The sequence below is a fragment of the Carassius carassius genome, chromosome 38, assembly GCF_963082965.1.
Source record: "Carassius carassius chromosome 38, fCarCar2.1, whole genome shotgun sequence".
In the NCBI taxonomy this organism is placed as follows: Eukaryota; Metazoa; Chordata; class Actinopteri; order Cypriniformes; family Cyprinidae; genus Carassius; species Carassius carassius.
Window position 1 is genome coordinate 5,302,089 of NC_081792.1, and position 14,145 is coordinate 5,316,233.

The window sequence follows — 14,145 nt, forward strand, 5'->3', positions numbered from 1 at the left end:
TATTAAAACATATATGTTTATATAGGTTATTTCCATGAGGGTGGACTTTTTTTTACAGGAGTGCCGAACCTCAGAGTTTGTGCAAACATCCACATCGCCGTAATCAAATCTGTTCTTAAGTGCTTCTTTTACATCGCGGTCAGTTTTTGTTGCGTTTATGTAGTTATTGAGAGTAAGGCGCGCAGTATATATTTACATATTCATCCAAACGCCGCTAAGCAGCCTCAGGTTCTCAGGATAACGGTCTTCTTCTTTTGAATTGAATCAGGAGAGCTGAGTTACAGTCTTGCGCTACAGCGCCACACTGGTCAAACCGCATTATTGCAGGCTCTTACATTAGGTAGATACGAGATCAAACCACTACTCAAAAACATTTGCCGACAATTTGTTTTATCGTCAACATTGTCGATACTGTCGACTTATTGTTTCAGCCCTAGTATATATATATACTAAAGTCAATATGTTACAGAGACTCATGCACTTTCACATCTCCCAACCACTCAAAATCATCTATTAACGGCACAATAAACCGATTACACATTACTAGAATGCAAAACAAAAACACCCCAAAACAGAAACTCAAAGAGAAATTAAAGACTTTGACTTAACACAATGAAAACTTTAGATTTTCTTACCTGACTGCTACTTCTTGCTCTGACTGATGCCATTTTGTGGCATATATACGCATATATGCAGCATATATATATTATCATATATGTGTATATAAACTGCATATATCCTCATATCGGTTCTTTCCATGTGGGTAAAGCCAAGTATGGTGACCCATTCACTCTCACATGAGAGCCTTAGAATATAGTGACCTCAGAGCTGTCAGATGTAGACCGATCAAATTCTGCATTCTTCTTGTTTATATGTTGATAACATTCTTTTGTCAGACATTGCTGAAGAATCTAATGGATCCTGATTAATTTTATGAGAAAGCATTGCACTGATCTCCCATGCTAAACTGTTGTTAATAGTGCATAGGGGTCAGTATATGTTTTAAATGCTGTTTCTCTCTCTCTCTTGTGTTTTTCTGCAGGCATATGTTGGATTATTGAGCATCAATTCTGATCACTTGCTGAGATCATCTTCCTTCCAGATCAGTGCAATGAAAACGAACAAATGTTTATGATGGATTTACGATTATATCAAAGAGATTAGTAAGATAATTATTTGTATAAAACGTGTGAAGTGAAGATAGATAGAGAAGTGGTAATTCACCGTCTCAACGAAAGGAACATAGGACAATCTTTGATCACTGGAGGACCGCCCTCATCAAAATGGCAACCAATAGGGAGAGGTCTGTGAGTCATATGACAGGGTTCTACCAATTTGCCTTCAATTCAATGCGAAATCACTCCCCCTTCAATCTTCTGACCAATGGCAGCCTATTTGGACGATTTGGGGCGGACCTTCCCAAAGAGATGGCAGCTCTATGTAAGTACATTTCAGAATTACTTGATTTTATGAATAACATAACTGGAATTAATAGAATTTGTTCTTTTCTTATGATACTCTTAATTTATTATTATTATTATTATTATTATTAATACTTATTATTAATGTTATTAAGAAGATAAATTGAAATAGTATTACAAACTAAGTTAGCTGTTTTATATTTTAACATTTTATAAAGTACTTTATTCTTGTGATGCAAATCTGAATTTTCAGCATCACTACTTCAGTTGTCAGTGTCACATGACCATTCAGTAATGCCTTCACTGTTACTTTAAGTCAGCAAAAATTGTTGTCAGCATTGATAATAGAAATGTTTCTTGAGCAGCAAATCAGCATATTAGAATGATTTCTGAATAATGTGACACTGGAGACTGGAGGAATGAACTTAATTGTTCCAAAACTTTTGACTGGTACTGTGTGTGTGTGTATGTATATATATATATGCATACATACACTATATCTACACACTTACAGTATATAAATACAGTATTGGTAAATGGAGAGTAAAAAATAATCTAAAGTATAAGATTTAACCAGTAAAGTGTACTTTGAGTTTGTTCATGTTTTGTGTACTGGTGTGGTTCAGGGTTTGGTCTTGATGCCGGCCATGTTCAGACATGCACATCCCCTGTATCAAACAGACCACATGTCAGTCACCACCTCCTGGAATAATCCGAAGCGTACACACACACACACACACACACACACACACACACACACACACACACGCATGCACGCATACACGCACACTCACACAACAAGAAAGGAAAAAGTGATAAAAAGTAGCAAAAGTAAAATAGTTGTGTAAACAGAGCTGAAACTACCCTGTGTGATTATGTCTGTATGTGGTGCCTTCATACACAGATGCTCCATTAGCTCCATTTAATAAAAGATAATATCTATCCGTCCCTCAATCTATCCTTTCTTCTATGAGTGGAAACACAGAAAGAGAGACAGGTGGACGGTCTGCTTCTTTAAACAGCTGATCAGTCAATCGTACACAAGAGAGTATTTTAAAGCCTTCACCTGTCGTCAATCTTAAAATAAGAGCAAGAAGCCAATGAAAGTATACAATGCAGATGAGAATAATGATCAAACTCATGGCAAGCATGCAGTTCTGATATACATAACATGGATCTTAAAATAGTAGCATCTAAATTAGCTGTTTTTATACATAAAAATAGTTTAATATCACTGAATCAATCTAAATAAATTCATTTGTACAAACAAAACTAATTTCATGATTTGGAATCTAATGGTGGATACTCTGAAGTGTTAAGATCAGTGGTTGAGAATATTTCATTTTTTGATGTTAAATATTTGCTGTTCTTTTAATAGTTTAGGTATGGAAGCCGCTGAAGTGTTTTTGCTTAAGGACACCTTAAATGCTCAACTATATCTGCCACCTCATGACATCAGTGATGAAATATTATACAGCAACTCTATTAACTGTACATAAAAGACCACTTTACTTTTTCCTGAAATGTAAGACTAATGCTGAGAAAAATCTAGTAAACTTTGCACACTTTTATTCTATTTTATTCAGAAGCAATGGTTTAATGTTGAAGGGTTAATTCACCCAAAAATGAAAATTATGTCATTAATAACTCACCCTCATGTCTTTCCAAACCCGTAAGACCTCCATTCATCTTCAGAACACAGTTTAAGATATTTTAGATTTAGTCAGAGAGCTTTCAGTCCCTCCATTAAAGCTGTGTGTACGGTATACTGTCCATGTCCAGAAAGGTAAGAAACACATCATCAAAGTAGTCCATGTGACATCAGAGGGTCAGTTAGAATATTTTGAAGCATCGAAAATACATTTTGGTCCAAAAATAACAAAAACGACGACTTTATTCAGCATTGTCTTCTCTTCTGGGTCTGTTGTGAGCGCGTTCACGACGCTGCTGACATGTTTTCTAGCGCTCCAAATAACAAAGATAACAGATCAGCAGCGTCACTGCAGTGATGTGAAAATGTATTTTCGATGCTTCAACAAACTCTAACTGACCCTCTGATGTCACATGGACTACTTTGATGATGTTCTGATGATGTTTTTATTACCTTTCAGTGATGGATTTGTTTCTTACATGCATGAAGTTTTTCCACTTTTGAACTGATGGACTGGAGTGGTGTGTGGATTGCTTGTGGATTATTACAATGTTTTGATCAGCTGTTTGGACTCTCATTCTGACGACACCCATTCACTGGAGAGGATCCATTGCTGAGCAAATGATAAAATGCAGAATTTCTCCAAATCTCTCAAGATGAGAAAATAAACTCATTTTAAAATTTTTGGTGGCCTCACAGTGAGCCAATATTCAGCAAATTTCATTTTTGGGTCAACTATTCCTTTAAAATATAAGACACTTCCTCTGTAGCTCTACTGCCCCCAAAGGACAAATATGATATATTAGTTTAACGTCATCATTAGTTCAATAAGTGTGACAGGAAAATCTCTCTCTCTCTCTCTCTCTCTCTCTCTCTCTCATGGTATTATTGAATACAGTGGGAAGTATGGACAACTTATCAATGACATTTAAGTCTCACATTCACACTCAAAATAAGATTGACACAAAATAAGACACACAAAATAGATTGAATCTGTCATACAAAAAAAAAAGTCCTTTATCTCTCTCTCTCTCTCTCTCTCTCTCTCTCTCACACACACACACACACACAAACACAAACACACACATCCGCACATGAGGTTGGGAATCTAGTGGAACTTCTGGTCTCAGAAATACTGAATGTGCTATGAAAAAATGTTGAAACAAATGGCACATTTTTCTTCTTTTAAGAGCAAGGCAGAGGAAGGCCAAATGCGGAGGTTACTGCAGGACTGAGGTTGTGAAAGCACAAACTCCACATTGTGCCTCTTTATTTATTTATATAGAATTGGAGTGGAATTTCTGGGGTTTGGCCTAATTCTTTAAACCACAAGTGGTGTGTGTGTGTGTGTGTGTGTGTGTGTGTGTGTGTGTGTGTGTGTGTGTGTGTGTGAGAGAGAAAGATTAAAATTAGTGAGTGTCTGCATGATGGGGGATTCTAGTAAGCTAATTTGGATAAAATAAATATTACAAAAATATGATTACCTTTTATATATAACTGTAAAGCAAGAATGTAAGAAAGACAGACACAGGGTGGGTGGTGATAGAGATCAGCCAGCTTGTGCACATGCTGCAGGAAAACTGTCCCTTAGTTAGCTGGCATGACTTACTGACATTAAAACAGGAGCGAGTCAATTACATTTATGCCGTTGTCCTGACATTTTATCCTACCCGTCAAATTTTCCTACCCGGGTTTACTGCGCATGCATCAATATCGCGTCCTTTTTCTCATGCTTAACAACGATATTTAATGTATCTGCATTACTGTAAGGGTAGGTTTAGGGTTGTGGTAGGTGTAGACGTTAATAAACCATAACTTTACAGTAGCATTTTTCGTTGTCGAATTGTACTACCCACTGTTTTAGTGGGAGGTAGGAAAATCTGACAGCCTAGGACAAATCTACAGAACACTGATAGCATTTGTAAAGCTGTTCTTGAATCTTTCTGTTTGTTCAGATGAATATTGAAATTTGGAACATTATTTTAAAATCATTAAAATCATACTTTTAACCATCTTTAAAAATCTGAACATTATTTCTAGATTTTCTTTAGGACTGGCGTTCTTCAGTGGAAAACAAAAGGAGATGTTTAGCAGAATGTTCACACTGCTCTTTTCCTGATCATATGAAATAAAATGACCTGGATAGAGTCACACCCGTGTGATAGAGTCACACCCGTGTGGACTGTTGATCGTGGTTTCTCCCTCTGTGTCCATATTTGGTTGCTCCTGTTCTCATTATTAGTTAATCACCTCATTGTGCTCACCTGTCTGCCACTTTAATCTGCCCTATATTAGTTCCTGTCTCTTGTGTTCTAGTCTGTCAGTTATTATGAATGTTTACGTGTTGTGCTGCCTTCTCTCTGTGGATTACCTACTGTGGAATATTAAAGAGTTATTAGAATTATTCGTCTTCGTCATCCTGCCTGTTCTCACACACTAAATCGTACATTTACTGTAATCGAAAACAAATATTGTATTGCATTCTACTGTGTCCGTGTACTCACCTTCTATAATTGTTTAAGGACTGTTTTTTACTTTACATTAGTAAGTCTAGAATTAGATTCTGCTGTGATATCGAAATTGGTGTTGAGAATTGTGAAATTCGATTGTATATAACATTTTTATTTGAGCAACCAGTAACATATACATAATACTATATATATTATTGTATTTATTGTTATCGTAAAAATAAAATCCTGCAACTCCTAATCACATTAATCTAGCAGTCCTACATCAGGAATTGTGTCTTATATTCTAAGATTTGTGGAATAATATGATACCTTTGTGAATTTTCATGTTTTGGGTGGATTTATTTAAATGAACATTTGCAGATTTATTACCAATGCACATGTAGTTATTTGGACAGTAATTTGCACACATTTGTATGCATATGTGTGTACATATGTGTCCCATAATAAAGGAAACCCAGTTTTCCCAGTTGAGGGGTCAGATTACAATTCATGACAAGCACACACACACACACACACACACACACACACACACACACACACAAACACACACACACACACACACACACACACACTACAGACCCCCAAGGAACTACACATTCCAATGCAATCAAATCCAGCACACATGCAGTCAGAAAAATCCAAACCCAAATGCTGTGTAGCTCCAACCACAAAGTATGTGGGCCAGGTATATGTTCCTCGCTGGATGAAGAGTGAGCTGTTTGAACAGAGTAGGTTTTGTTCAGTCTCTCTGGGCATCCCATGATGCCAGTGCTCGGCAGTATTTTTGCAAAAGCCTGCAGATGATCCACCAACACCAATGGAGAAAGACAGAGACAATATATATATATATATATATATATATATATATATATATATAAGATACAAAAGGAGCAAAGGCACAGATGGACAGGAATGATTGGCAGATAGATGAAAAGCAGGAGAGCCTGAGAAAGAGAAAGAATGAGGTGCTTTTTCCAGTCTGCATTCCCCCTTTACTTTCTGCAGTACTCGGGCCTTAGCTTGCATGTGTGTGTGTGTGTGTGTGTGTGTGTTTGAACGGGGTGTAATTGCCTCAAGGTGTGGAGAGAACAGAGATGGCTGAGATTGTGCAGTGCTGCTCCCTGCTGTGTGTCACTGCAGAGTGTGTGCCGTGTGTGAGATGGAGAACAACAGAATGGGAAAAAGTAAGAGAGGGAGGAGGTCGTGTTGAAAGACAGGTGAAAATGTTGATGCAGAAAGAGCAAAGGTATGGGGTGAAATAGGGGGTAACGTATGCACAGATTAACAGATGTCTATAAATTGGGAAGGCAGGCGAAAGAAAAGCAACTTTGTAAATTGCCTTTGCAAAAAAATTTGATTCCATTTTAGTGAAAATGCATTTTGTGAAAGATTGATAAAATTTATTTTACTTCTCCAAGACAGAATGTAGTGTATATATGCAGCATTTCTCAAATATAAAACAACAATGATTAGTAACCTATGAATCCCATTTTTATTGTTGTTGTTTTTCAAAACTGCTGGAAGAAAAGCAAAGGTATTTCCATTTGTTAACATTAGTTAACTACAATAGTTAAATGAACTAACAATGACTAAAACAATTAATAATCGTAGTTACTGTTAATTTCCACATTTAATAGTATGTTATTACAATCAAAAGTTGCATCTGTTGTTTATTGGACCTGAGCTGACATGAACTAACAATTGTAATAACTAACATGAAAACTAAGATTGGTAACACTGTATTTTGCAGAGACCTTGTTACACGTTACATGTACTTACTAAAGCAGTGATAGTCAATGATGATTACATGTAACCAAACCCTAATCCTAACCTTATAGTATTACATGTTGTTAATTCATATTTCTCATTACATAAATGTGTAACTACACTGTAACAATGACACCTGAAAAACAGTGTAACCAAATATTAGTAAATACTGTAAAAAATGCATTGCTCATTGTTAGCTAAACCGCAGGTCATATGGGTTTTTGAAAATTATATATATTTTTTCAGTTTATAGTGTAGCTATCCTTCAATAACAGTCTGCAAATTTGTTAAATAAAAAAGTGCATGATAAATCAAGATTTTGTCTCTCAAAAGAAAGAGTCAACTCTGAACTGCCTTAGTCAAGTCACCTTTATTTATATAGCGCTTTAAACAAAATACATTGCGTCAAAGCAACTGAACAACATTCATTAGGAAAACAGTGTCAATAATGCAAAAATGATAGTTAAAGGCAGTTCATCATTGGATTCAGTTATGTCATCTCTGTTCAGTTAAATAGGGTCTGTGCATTTATTTGCAATCAAGTCAACGATATCGCTGTAGATGAAGTGACCCCAACTAAGCAAGCCAGAGGTGACAGCGGCAAGGAACCGAAACTCCATCGGTGACAGAATGGAGAAAAAAACCTTGGGAGAAACCAGGCTCAGTTGGGGGGCCAGTTCTCCTCTGACCAGACGAAACCAGTAGTTCAATTCCAGGCTGCAGCAAAGTCAGATTGTGCAGAAGAATCATCTGTTTCCTGTGGTCTTGTCCTGGTGGTCATCTGAGACAAGGTCTTTACAGGGGATCTGTATCTGGGGCTCTAGTTGTCCTGGTCTCCGCTGTCTTTCAGGGATGTAGAGGTCCTTTCTAGGTGCTGATCCAGCATCTGGTCTGGATACGTACTGGATCCGGATGACTGCAGTGACCCTCTGAGCTGGACACAGACTGGATCTGGTGGCTACGGTGACCTCGGAATAAGAGAGAAACAGACTAATATTAGCGTAGATGCCATTCTTCTAATGATGTAGCAAGTACATAGGGTGTTATGGGAAGTGTTTCCGGTTCCGGTTTACCTAATTAATCCAGCCTAAAAATCCTTTAACGGATTTGGATATTAAAAGCATATTAGTATGTTATGTGTATGCCAGGTTAAAGAGATGGGTCTTTAATCTAGATTTAAACTGCAAGAGTGTGTCTGCCTCCCGAACAATGTTAGGTAGGTTATTCCAGAGTTTGGGCGCCAAATAGGAAAAGGATCTGCCGCCCGCAGTTGATTTTGATATTCTAGGTATTATCAAATTGCCTGAGTTTTGAGAACGTAGCGGACGTAGAGGATTATAATGTAAAGGAGCTCATTCAAATACTGAGGTGCTAAACCATTCAGGGCTTTATAAGTAATAAGCAATATTTTAAAATCTATGCGATGCTTGATAGGGAGCCAGTGCAGTGTTGACAGGACCGGGCTAATATGGTCATACTTCCTGGTTCTAGTAAGAACTCTTGCTGCTGCATTTTGGACTAGCTGTAGTTTGTTTACTAAGCGTGCAGAACAACCACCCAATAAAGCATTACAATAATCTAACCTTGAGGTCATAAATGCATGGATTAACATTTCTGCATTTGACATTGAGATTATAGGCCGTAATTTAGATATATTTTTGAGATGGAAAAATGCAGTTTTACAAATGCTAGAAACGTGGCTTTCTAAGGAAAGATTGCGATCAAATAGTACACCTAGGTTCCTAACTGATGACGAAGAATTGACAGAGCAACCATCAAGTCTTAGACAGTGTTCTAGGTTATTTCATGCAGAGTTTTTAGGTCCTATAATTAACACCTATGTCTTTTCAGAATTTAGCAATAAGAAATTACTCGTCATCCAGTTTTTTATTTCGACTATGCAATCCATTAGTTTTTCTTCATATTTTGGAATCTTCTGCCTGTTACTTATATATGTCACAAGGTTACACATTTGCACAATTTCCTGCCTGCAAAATGCAAACTTTCTGACCTGCCCACAAACACTTCTGCTAGCTAGTGTGTTTACATCAGGTCGAGAAAATGTTGTTTTCAGCCTCACTGTGCATTCTAACACAGTTCCCACATGTGCATCTCAAAAAAGTAAATAATAATAATGAATGCAATAAAACTTCTGTCACATCACATAAAGTACCACATACAAAGTTTAAACTTACCACCGAGAAACGTCCTGATCAAGTAATGCTTGCGATGGAGTTTTGGGTAAAGCGACTGCATCTGTATCATCCTCGGGCTCGAAGTCTGGACTGGAACTGATAACCGCTGTTGTAGGGGACTCCAACACAATATTAGGACACTTTAAAATACCACATGACCTGCTCTTTAATGTTAGTTAAAGCATTAACTAATCATGTTAATTGGGACCTTATTTGTAAAGTGTGTTTTTTTTTCACTGGTAGTTTCAGTATTAATTTTTCATTCCTCTTCTTAGGTAGGAAGAGATGGGAGTGTATTATTCATGCATTTGCAATGACTTATTAGTAAACCAAAAAAAAAGACTCAAAGACATTTTCTTACATGCAGAAGTGCTTGATAATACAGTAAAACTAATATAAAATACATAGAATATTAGGAAAATTGGGGGTGAGAACATACAAAAAAAAAACGACAGAGAGCAGAATGATGCAGGGTTAGAGAATCAGGCGCCAGATAGAGTGAGTGAATGAGAGAGAGCTTGGGCAGAAGCTTGGGGGGAAGTTAGCACCCCACTGGGCCTGGCGTTTAGAGTTCAGTCCTCTTGAATGAGGGAAGGAAAGGGGAAAGTAGAGAGAGATGGAGGCAAGGTGGATCATATAGGCTGTGGGTTTGTGTAAATTTAATGCCACAATGTTTCTTTAACACTCTTCTAGAGGAAATGTGAATATAATGAGACTCATGAGTCGGCCATGCAGATGCACCGGTGTGATTTGATTCAGAGTGCTATGATGACGAACAAACTGCAGAAATGCATCAACTAAAGAAGAGTGTCAAACATGCATGTTGCATGATAAATGTTTTCATAAAATTAATTTAAAAGTCATAATATAAACCTATTAAATGATGTTTTGCTGTCTGGAGCAAAAATATAAAACATGTTTGTCATCATTTAATCAAAGTTTCCTCATTGATGCAATTTAAAAGTAGTCTTTGTAATTATGCTGAGACAAACATGTCTTCAGCACCACATTCTAAATAATGCACGCAACCATGAAAAACATTTCAAAGTAAGAACATTAGATGCAGACTTTTGTGGAGTCAAGATAAGTTTGGACGGCATTGCAAAATAAATGCAATACAGAGTCAACAGGGACAGTTGACGTAGATTTTGGCATATTTCAGTAGCAACTGTTTGGAAGAGTTGCCACAAATCTGGACAGCATTAAGTTGTGGTGCAATTGATGAAATGACAAACTGAGAGCAAAATAAAGATGTAAGTTGGGAACAGAAAAATAAGATCTTAAAAGTAAAACTGTCAAGGAGAGATGAGGGCTGGGGCCGATGATAGGACTGCTGGTGAAAACATCACAGAAAGAGAGATGTTGAATGGGGTTTTGCCAGGCTGTGAATTGCCTAAAGGTGGCAGTAGGATTCAAATAAATTCACATTTGCAGTCAAACACATTTTTTCTCTATAGCATGGAAACTTTACCTTTTTTGTTTCATTTGTGTCCTTTTATTGCCACTTGCTAACATACTAGCTAATATACTTTTATTGTAAAAGGAGAGCAAGTGAGTATTAAAAGAGGTAGGAGTGTGATTTGTAAATATTGTGAGCCTCATATGCACTGCAGCATATGAGTGCACTAAATTAGAAGAAAAAGGCATTTAAAAAAGAAAATAAAAAAAAATTATGTTACTGTATTAATTAATTTGTTTTTATGTTCCGCGTTTCTTCAGGATTTTTTTTTAACTGAACAGAAAAATACTTTTTTTTAATTTACATTTTGAATTTCAGAATTATTAAATGTCCCAAATATACATACATTCCACACCACACATATTTCTTCTCCATTTTGCCTCAAGTCATCTTTATTTATGTAGCACTTGATACAATACAAAACAGATTGTGTCAAAGCAGCTTTACAGAGTCAAACGGGAAAATAGTTTTTCAATAACCCAAGAAGTAATTTTTTTAGATAAAATCAGTTCATTGATGATTCGGTGATGTCATCATCCAGTTCTGCTCTCCTCCAATAGTGTTTTTGAAGTCAGTTAAGTGTCCCCAACTAAGCAAGCCAAAGGCGGCAGTGGCAAAGAACCAAAACTCTGTCGCTGACAGAAATGGAGAGAAAAAGCATTGTAAAAACCAGGCTCAGTCAGGGGCCAGTTCTCCTCTGGCCAGACAAAACCAGTATGGCGTGGTTTAATTCCAGGCTGTAACACAGATGCAGCACCCGTGGTCTTGTGCCTATGGTCATCTAGTTGACATGGTCTCCACTGATATTCAGAGCTGTAGAGGTTGTCTCTAGGTGCTGGTCAACCATCTGGTCTGTATTTGGACTGGATCTGGTGGCTAAGGTTATCTCGAATAAGAGAGAAACAGGCTAATATTAGCGTAGATGCCATTCTTCTTACAATGTAGCAAGTACTTAGGGTGTTATGGGAAGTGTTCCCGGTTCCAGTTTACCTAATTAATGCAGCCTAACAATTCTTTGATGGATTTGAATTATAGAAATGTGATTGTGTTTTAGGTGTATGTCAGTTTAAAGAAATGGGTCTTTAATCTTCATCTTATCTAGACATCACAACTCTCTGTGAATATCAACACTTTAGAATAAAGAGGGTTACTACATGATGCCTCTAGAGAAAAGCAAGGCGATATATTTCATAGGAAGAGCAGAAAAAGATTGATAGATAGAGGAAGTGAGAGGAGGTCATGTTGTTTGTTTTCATTTGGAAAGGTATAAAATATGATGCAGGCTGACAGTATTGCTCCAGAAGAAAATGGAAGGGAAAGTTTTCATCTTTCAGCCAACCACAAAAGCACCCGCCTCATTCCCTCCCTCTCTCTTCCCCTCCCTCGCTTTGTAATTCCTTTCCCTCTTTCCTTCTGTTGTGGGCTGAGCTAGCTGTGGCGAGGGAAGCAGCACAGGTTGTCGAGTTACAGTATGCTAGCTTACACTTAAGAGTCTTGACAGTCAGGCTGAGTTTGACAAAGCTTGACAACTCAGCAGACACCAGAGAAAAAGAGGCACAGGGTGATGGTCAGCTTAGAGATGCACAGGAGCTGTTTGAATCAACGAATAACTGCTACAGAAAAGTTTGAGATACTAAGAGTTGGTAACAGCAACAGCTACACCTTAAACAGGAGTCCTTGAGACTTTTTGTTGGGAATGATTGCTTTGGGAAGAGTGCTGGATTGACTGGAAAACTCCATACTTTACACTTTTGTTGTTGGTCATCATCTACAGTGCTGCTTGAGGCACAGTACAGAACATCTGGAACAGAGTTTGAGTTTTTGGCAAAGACTGGACATCATGTTTGACTGTGTGGAGGCTCTTGGGGTAAGGGCAAGACCCCTCTTTGATGTATCCGCTCAGAGTTCATGCATGCTCAGGAAAGCAAGCTCCTTCTTCCCTGGGCTAGAACCTTTCTCATGGACCAACAACACTAGACTGCAGTGTAAGTGTGATGTGCATCTGTATCTACACTAAACTTACTCCAACTGTGTTCTTATCAGCCACACTGATACTGCATGTCCTTTTAACTCTTAGCATCTGTTAAAGAATTCAAGGAATCTAAGGGACTGTAGTATGTGCTCAGCATCATGTCATGTGCTAACTGACTAAAATGGTACTTTTGTTAACTTCCTAATGGCTAGCTGCCAGAAAATTTGCTATCTATCTATCCTTTACTGAACACTGAAATATGTGGTCATACTATTGTAATACTAGTATAGTATACTACTATTCTAAGATACTCTATTATTGTAAAGAATATCTAAGAAAATCTAAAATTTATGTAAATGTTGGTAATAAAATATACAAATATAAAATAATGCACAAACTCTATTTTCAATAATCTATGGTATACTTATAAACAGGGCCGGCCCTGACCAATTTGCTGCCCTAGGCAAGATTTTACCTGGCGCCCCATGCATCACAGCCCATTTCACCCTGTCATTCTGTTCATGATTTAGCATATATATATATATATATATATATACACACACACACACACAAACATACACACACACATTACAGCAGAACTGTTTCCAACACTCATAATAAATCATCATATTAGAATGATTTCTAAAGGATCATGTGATAGACCGGATGTCACATGTGACACTGAAGAATGGAGTAATGATGCTGAAAATTCAGCTTTGCATCACAGAAATAAATGATAATTTAAAGTATAATAAATTGAAAACAAATTATTTTAAATTGTAATATATCACAATATTACATTTTTTTCTGTATTTTTGATCAAATAAATGCAGGCTTGATGAGCAGAAGAAACTTCTTCCAAAAACATTAAAAATAGTAATGTTTCCAAACTTTTGGCCTGTACTATATCCCCCCAAAACTGCACAACTGTAGAGTAAAACATTAATAAAAAAGTGACATGATTGTACAAAATCACATTCTGGAGACTCAGAACAACTGCTAACATTAAGTTTAAGGTAAAAATAACTGCCATGAAATTATAGTATCTTACTCCTATGCAATAAATTGTTCATTCACTACATCTCTTTACCTCTGTCTTTATCCTCTTCTCTTCTTTTTGGCACTGTATCTATCGCAGACTATGCTCATTTATAATGTGTCATGTAAATTCGGCCTTCCGTCACAATCAGGAAACTTTCACCGTGTCTA

General features: G+C 37.0%; 1 protein-coding gene across 4 annotated transcripts in view; it reads left to right on the forward strand.

The window, feature by feature from the left end:
* LOC132119170 (retinoic acid receptor gamma-A-like) overlaps positions 1-14,145 on the forward strand; it is a 47,785-nt gene that overhangs the window by 11,176 nt on the left and 22,464 nt on the right. For 3 of the 4 annotated variants that reach the window (XM_059528937.1, XM_059528936.1, XM_059528938.1), the window contains one exon: positions 1,043-1,440. In XM_059528937.1, coding sequence (XP_059384920.1) covers positions 1,284-1,440 — 157 coding nt within the window. In that variant the 5' untranslated portion in view covers positions 1,043-1,283. Of the gene's footprint in view, positions 1-1,042; positions 1,441-12,359; positions 12,950-14,145 lie in introns of those variants that run through there. The other variant, XM_059528939.1, reaches the window with a different exon arrangement.